Source organism: Sceloporus undulatus, chromosome 1 (assembly GCF_019175285.1).
Source record: "Sceloporus undulatus isolate JIND9_A2432 ecotype Alabama chromosome 1, SceUnd_v1.1, whole genome shotgun sequence".
NCBI classification, from domain to species: domain Eukaryota; kingdom Metazoa; phylum Chordata; class Lepidosauria; order Squamata; family Phrynosomatidae; genus Sceloporus; species Sceloporus undulatus.
In genome coordinates this window covers 308,113,898-308,121,721 of record NC_056522.1, presented here as the reverse complement: position 1 = coordinate 308,121,721, position 7,824 = coordinate 308,113,898, and the positions used below count along the sequence as shown (strand labels likewise).

General features: G+C 40.8%; 1 protein-coding gene across 9 annotated transcripts in view; it reads right to left on the bottom strand.

The window, feature by feature from the left end:
- Nucleotides 1-4,238: 4,238 nt before the first annotated feature.
- DGKZ (diacylglycerol kinase zeta) overlaps nt 4,239-7,824 on the bottom strand; it is a 202,169-nt gene continuing 198,583 nt past the window's right edge. For all 9 annotated transcript variants that reach the window (XM_042443105.1, XM_042443114.1, XM_042443121.1 and 6 more), the window contains one exon: nt 4,239-7,534. In XM_042443105.1, the coding sequence (XP_042299039.1) occupies nt 7,418-7,534 (117 nt within the window). In that variant the 3' untranslated portion in view covers nt 4,239-7,417. The remainder of the gene's footprint in view (nt 7,535-7,824) is intronic.

Here is a 7,824-nt window from a genome sequence, read left to right as displayed (position 1 = left end):
TCAAAAATCCACTGAAGAATGATACCTTTATTGGCCAACCAAAACTCACAACATGCATGTTGCAAGCTTTTGAAGCTTCACTGGCTTCTTCATCAGGCAAGGCGTTTCAAATCAAACAGGAGAAAAAAAGTGAAGACGTTAGTCATAGGCCTGCATTTTGCTGTTTCTGTTCTTGTTAAGATGTTATAGAGGGACATATTTTGTAGGCTGGCCCCTCCTTCCTCTGGCCCTGTAGCAACTGGGAAATTTTAAAAGTCTAGGAAATTTAACATCCATTTTCATCACAACAAAGACACTTCCTTTGCAATCCAATATGTCTCCATCCCAGGTAACCTGGGATGTAACCCAGGAAAAAGTTCCTGTAAAACTGAACTGAGAACAATATTGTGGAGACACAGATGCAATGACATGTACTTGGTTTCCTCATGCCACTGTCTTAGTAGATGCATGGCCATGTTTTCTGTTCTGTATGTAAAGCGCCTTGGCCTTTGTCTGTTCTCCTGGTTGGGAAGAAAATGGTAGGTCTGATCATGGGGATATTGTCAGGCATTTGCAGCAAGTTTCCCCAGGTTAATTAAGATGCTCGCAGGGAACATTTCTAGGAATGTCCTTGTGTTTTTGATTTTCTTGGCTTGTTGTCTCTCTCCCTCTATCACTTACTCACCACCTCTCCTCAGTTTCTCTGCAAACCTCAGGTTTGGCAAAGTTTCATACCCTCCTAGAGGCTGTGGGAAGCCTTAGAAACACAACACCATTTTTGAAGAAATATATCATTTTCCCTAGAGAGTTGTAACTATAGTCCTGTGAGAACAAAGAAGTCTGGCTAGAATTCACCTCCACTACCAATAATTTGACCATGGAACGAATAGAAATCTTGATGGTTTCTTGGAAATGTCTGCTGATGAAACAGTAAGAACTGTTTCATGCTATATACAGCAGCATTGTTTTGGTGTGGTTCCTTCTGCTGAACATATTAAGTGGGAATGGGACACATGGTCATCCAGCACATGTCAGATATGTATACACACACTTTTCTTTCACCACTTACCTGTTTCTTGAAGAAAACATACAATGTAGCTGCAACAAAATGCAAAGTGGTTCTAAGGGTTTCCTTAGAAGAAACATGGTAAGATGAAAAAGTAGTGTTTTAGGTAGTAAAAATATGGAGAAGAACCCCTTTCCCCAACATCCCCAGCTCTTGGAACACAACGGGTGGGGATTTATACTGAATGACCTGTGATGGTGTACAGTTCTGCTGCCTCCTTTTTCCAGGCTTTAGTTTTTAAGAGGGAGCTCTCCAAGTAGCATCACAGTTCTTTCTTGGCATAAATGTTTGTATGGGGGCATTTCAGAATTTCTATCTTCTTACTAAGAATAAAACTGACAGACAGAGGAAATGAGATATTCACAAATATGTGACCCAGCAAGCTAAATTAGGAGCAAAATTACAAGCAGACCTTGGCCTTAACTTTCAAACCACATATCCTTTCAGGAGATATGACCAGGCAGTTTATGGACAGGGTGGAGTGGATGCCAAATAGTTCTTTTGAGGAGCTCCAAACTAAACATTGCTGATTAAAAATTCCTAGCTATATTATGAACAAGTAAATCTATTACAAATGAAAGGGAAAGTCTGATTCATATGTTCAAGCTTGCTTGCTCTTGGGAGCCTGCAACCCCTTGCCAGAATAAAATTGATGTTAAAGCCTTCAGAGAGTCTCTGCCCTATACTTCAGGCACAAAGCTGATCACCTCAGTTAAGTGGGGAATAGTCTTCCCTACATGTTACACAGCAGCTGCAGTCTAAAGTACATTTACTTGGAAGTAAATCCTTGCTAAAATAAACATGCCTTACTTGAGAGTAAAGACTGTTAGGATTATTCTATGTAGAATTCAAGCACTAGTCACAAGTAAGGGAAAGGGTTGTTGGCAAGTTATGCAAAAATTGGAATTCAAGAATGAGGATTTTGATGTTAGGAAAGTTTGGAGGAGGGGGCTTTTGCCTGCTTGTCATATTGCCAGTTTTAAATTGACCAAAGACCACATCCAAGAATGTGTATTCTCTCCTCTCACACAGACTCATTTAGGTAATACCATCTTAATACCACTACATATGCCAAGGAATACCAAGGAAGGTACCCTTTAATGAAATGAGAATGGAGGGCAGATGGTTTACTCCTGTAACCTCCTGCAAGTGTTTTCTCTGGTGGCATTCCAAACAAGTTGCTGGTGCCAGATCAAATAAGGAGAGATGTATGTATGAAGAGATACACAAGTTTACATGTAGTGTTACTTGCATCTAAAAAGGGTCTCCACTCATGGACAAAATTCAGTTCTTCAAATCCATTTCATTACGCCTAGTTGGAAGGCTTTTATATTAGAGAAGATTGTCTTGGGTGAAGTGTACTCTATAATAGTTTAGTTATTATAAAGGTGCAAAACTGGCAAGATTACTCTTCTAGGAATGTTTGTAGACATTGGGATATCACACTATCTATGTTTTTTCTAACACAATTTGTCGGCATTTGTTGCAAAATCTGGGAATCTGCCAGGTACCTCATACTCATATGAATGTGTGGGAGCAGATCAACTGTCTATTTCCTTTTGCATTTTGTTCATACACTGGCCAATCAGTTGTCCATGGAAAGTCTACAAGAAGGACATGAATGCAACAGCATCTTCCTATTCATATTTCCCAGTGACTGATATTCAGAGGCATAGTGCCTCTGTTACTGGAAATATGCCTGACTTGACTACAGCCACTGATAGTCCCATCCTCTATGAATTTGCTCATCCCTTTTTAAAGCTGATCCAGGCTGTCATCCATCACTTCTTGGGGCAGCAAATTCCATAATTTTAACTCTGCATTGTGTGAAAAAGTTACTTCTTTTATCTGTCCTGAATTTACCACCATTCCATTTCAGTGGATGATCTCTAATTCTAGGATTAGGAGGGGTTTCCTCTTTCCTATACTTTCTCAACACTAGGCATAATTTTGGCTTGTTCCCCTTTGCTTATTTGTGTGCCTTCAAGTCATTTCCGACTTATGGTGACCCTAAGGTGAATCCATCAAGGGGTTTTCTGGGGCTGAATGTGTGTGACTCACCCAAGGTCATCCAGTGAGTTTCCATGGCCAAGTGGGGAATTGAACTCTGAACTCAGTTGAAGTCCCATGCTCAGTCCATTACAGCATGCTGGCTCTCTTCACCTCACCCTTTTTAAGCTAAAAAAAATCAAATATTTTAACCTTCCTCTTAGTAGAGTTGTTCCAGTCTCTTCTGGTTGTTCTATTTTGTCATGGACTTCACCTTTTTCATCTCTTTGGCATACTTTTTTTAAGGCATGGGGACCAGAGCTGTTCACAATATTCAAATATACTGTAGTTGCATCCACAAATTTGTCTAGGACTGGTATGACACACAGTGGACCCTTGATACCTGCTGGGGTTTGGTTCCAGGATATCAAAATCCGTGGATACTCAAGTCACATTATATACAATGGGTAGTGAAATTCTGTACCTTATACAAAATGGCAAAATCAAGGTTAGCTTTTTGTATTTTTTTTTGGGGGGGGGGATATTTTCAAATTGTGAATGATTGAATCCGTGGATGCAGAGTCCATGACTACCGAAGGCCAGATGTAGAGTTTTACTCTGGATTTTTAAAATATGTTCAGCATGTAGTTCCCCAGCTACCTTGAACAACAGATGCACCCTGAGTCAACATTTTCACCATACCCAATGTTCTTTTTCTAGTCTGTTATTGCAAGCTCAAATTCCATTACAGTGTGTGTGTGTGTGTGTGTGTGTGTGTGTGTGTGTGTGTGTGCATGTTTATTATTTTTTTGCCTTGGTAGATATTTTAGTTTCTTACATTTGCTAATTTCATACCCATCAAGGAGAGTTGCCTTTGTAATTCCTTGCATTCAATTCCTGGTCTAAGTACTTTAAATTCTGTCACCAATAAATTTGGGCACCTTACTACTTACCCATTAACCTGAGCTCCCTTATCAACAAATTAAAAAGCACTCATACTGACAGGGTCTACAAAGGCAAAATTTAGGTTTAACAGTACCACTAAAAAGAAACTCCCCAATAAATTGAATTCTAACGATTTATGAATCCAATCATATGATAAGTTCTTGTACAAACACAGAGGAGAAGCTGGATTTACTTGATGCACAGACAATCTTTTTCTGTTATGAACACCATCTTCACAGAGAGAAAGAGAAAGAGGAAGTAAAATGTCCATCTGTATATTTTAATGGCCAAATCCAACAAAACATTTAAACTGTTCAAGAAGAAAGCCAATGGAAGCACAAGCTCCCAACACAGTTACAAAAAATAAATTCAATCAAAAAGTCCTAATGGTTTGAATCTAGGGGAGAGGAAATAGGTGTTGCACGGGACATTCACCCTCAAACATACTCCTCCCTCTTGGAGTAAAACAAGCCAAGGTTTGAATCGCACAGCAACTCAGCTTAGGACACACACACGTGCACAAACACACATACATAGGAAGTGGGGGCAAACAGTGTGCTTTTGAACTACCTGTACAAAGTTTAAGACAACATATAAAAGAAGGGAAGAGACAGCAGGCTCATGGGGTATAAATGCTTCCAGGAAGCTGGTTTATACATCCAGCTATAGAAGAGCAATTTTGTACAAATTAAAAAGACCAAAACAGGAGACCTATCACAGCAGTTTGGGCCCCACAAACAAGGCTGGACAACTTGTGACCTAAACATTGTTAGCCTGCCACTCTCATCAACCCTCGACAATGTAGAAAGGGATTTGTGTAGCTGGTGTAATAAGGATGTTAACAGTTCGACAATACCTGAAGGGTTACAAGTTTCCCATCCTTGGTCTAAGATTTCAGGACATGCTCTTCCAAATGATTTGTAGTGCCCACCAGGTTGAGAAGCTGCCTTTACTGGTCATGGCAGCTTTCTAAAAACAGAAACCTGTTGATTCAGTCTGCAAGGTGATGTGAACTTGCACCAGCCTTTCACTGCTTGAAGAGTTTTGTATGTTGTTTCTTCACTTCTGGAGAGAAAATTTGCTTTCCTCTCTCCCATGACCTGCAAGCATAGTTATGCTTCTTTTGTGGTCTTCATTACATGATGTAACATGCAATGTACACATGGAGGAGGACAAAGCTAGATGGGAAGAGTAAAATCCCAAATGGTCATATGGATATGTACTGGATCTTGGCTTCTCAAAAGCTCAACAAATTGTGAGAGTGTTAGGTACAAAAAGTAAAGTCATTCTCAAAGAAAGACAAACTTCTAGGAAGATTCTAATAATTCCCTAATGAACAATGGGATCTGGCTGGATAAAATGCATTACCTTCAGACCCTAATCTTGATGAGTGTTGGAAAACCAGGACAAGTCTCTGCAGCTCATCCCTGCAAATTCTTTCATCTACGACAAACAAACAATTATTAGTCTTTTGTGCAGACTATATTTCCCCATCTGCTTGTCCAGGACTCTCCTGGCAAATACTCCTTTGACAGACGCCCCCCCCCCCCCCAATACTCTCTTCTTCTTTGCACTCTGGTATTGACCGCATTCCACAGAAAGGCAATCATTTTCCAATTGTTTGAGAATAGTTTGCAGACTGAAGCTCAAGAGTTCTTGCCTCAAATTGTCCACTGTCAGTCTGATCTTTCTAAGCAGAGCTCTTAGCCTCTTAACCTTTTGGTAAAATTGTAAGCCAACAAACTACAGGTCTGCTGGGCCCCCATATAGTGATGACCTAACTCCATTTGGAGCCAACACCAGGGCAGTTGGTTACCTGCTCAACATCTTTTGAGGATAACTGAAACCGGCTTTACAGCCACTTGATATCCAAATGCAACTGATTCAGAGTACCTCAGAGCAAACAGCCTTCCTTGTTGAGAACATGACTCCCATTACATGTGCCTGGCCATGTCAGGCACAGGTTCCTCTAACAGTAGGGTTTTTGTTTTTAGCATAATAGAGGAAAAAAGAAAAAAGAAAAGGGACAAAGAGCTAAAGCTGAGAGACCATGGTAAGAAAAGAGTTTAGGATAAAATGAACGACTACTTGGGTAACCAGCATAGTATAAAGGATAAGCATTCTGAGTTATAATAATCCAGTTGGAAAATGTATGAGGTTGAATATATGTAAATATAGACAGTATTTAGGACTAAACTGCAAAGTTTGTTCCTCTTGAGGCAAGGAATTAGGAGGCTATGGAGAAACATTTCTCTCTTACTGCTAGCATTGGCAGCTTACTGGTCCCTGGCTAAATTGATATAGTGTATGCCATTAATACTGGTTGATGAGTCAATTCCCTTTTCTGAGTGTATGAAATAGTCAGTCCTGTTACCCTAAAACTTAAAAGGAATGGCCTAGCAAGAGCCCTTCTTTACTAGCTGAGATAAGAGGTGGTAGCGTATTGAGGGTGAGATTTGAAACCACACCATCTGAGCAAACACTGTACTACTTAAATACATCTTGTACACATTCACAACAGGCTATTTACTAAATCAGTGTGTGTGAAAGGAAGAGGAAAAGCAGTATATGAGAATGGAGGGAGAGGGAAATTTGGGAAGAAGGAAAGATGGGGAAGAGGCACTTTGCTTGAAATGTCTAGTGCAGCAGGCTCAAAAGTCAGCTTGGAACAGCTTGTTCTAAAGAGGGCGTGATGTTCCCTGGACATACCAGGCTCTGTCATCCTGTTACATAAGCACCCCTCACAGTATGGGGCCCACAGCATGGAGTCAAAAGGAATGAACGAAAGGGAAAAGCAGAGGATATGCTATTCTGAAAAGTATGCTAGAATGGCCTATGACCTGCTTTGTGTTCTTGCAATGCTTGCCCATGTGACTGTCATTCGATGTTTGTGTGAGTCCCTAAATACAATGATGTGTAGGTAACAGAGGCAGGGTTGTAGTATATCACCATTACACCCATTCCTATGTTCTGCTATGTCCCAAGAATTGTGCTAGTATTCTTCCAGTAACAGGACATACCAGGACAATCGATACTGCTACTGGTGTAAGTGCTGAGAAAGGCAGCACCCACTGCTAGGAACCAGTTGAAGTGAGACTGAGCAGCAGAAGACCTGAAAGGGCTCCAGAAGTGGTTGAAAGAGAATAAGCAATTCTTTCCTTGTGCTTTGATGGGAGCAACCGTGACCCTCAACAGGACCTGGAAGAAGGTAGGAAGCGAATATTAGGTGGCAAGAGTGCATCCCTGGAATGTGGTGGTGGGAACAAATGGAATCAGAACTGTTCAACATCCATTATACTAATAAATAACAGTATGGAGGCTTAGCCCAAACCAGGCTTTTGATCCTCTCCATGTTGGATATTCAAGGAAAGTCTGGCCAGGCTCTTGTGCCACTCTGCTCCTGCTCCCCTAGATAGGGATAAGGCACACTGCTGGGTGTTACACAGCTGTCTCCTGATCCTCTCTTTGGATCATCTGGTAGTGCTGTCGATTTTCGAGGTAGGCAGCCAGGTCAGGGTCATTTGCCTTCTCAGCTCTGTGCTTAGCCGTGTCTCCCTGTAGAAAGGGGAAACAAAATACTTATTTATTTGTCTCTAACATCCTTCCTTTCTCCCAATAATAGGACACAATATGGTCAACAAATTAATTAAAAAACAGATACATCTGGACTGGGATTGGACTAGATGGCCCTTGTAGTCTCTTCCAACTCTATGATTCTATGAGAACACAGTACGGGATTTTATTGCATATTTAGTTAAAGAAATTATCAGATTAAGAGCAGTAGCTGACTGTAAAATAAATTTAAAACAAATCAGGGGACAGCTCCCCCATTAAAGCCCCCAACT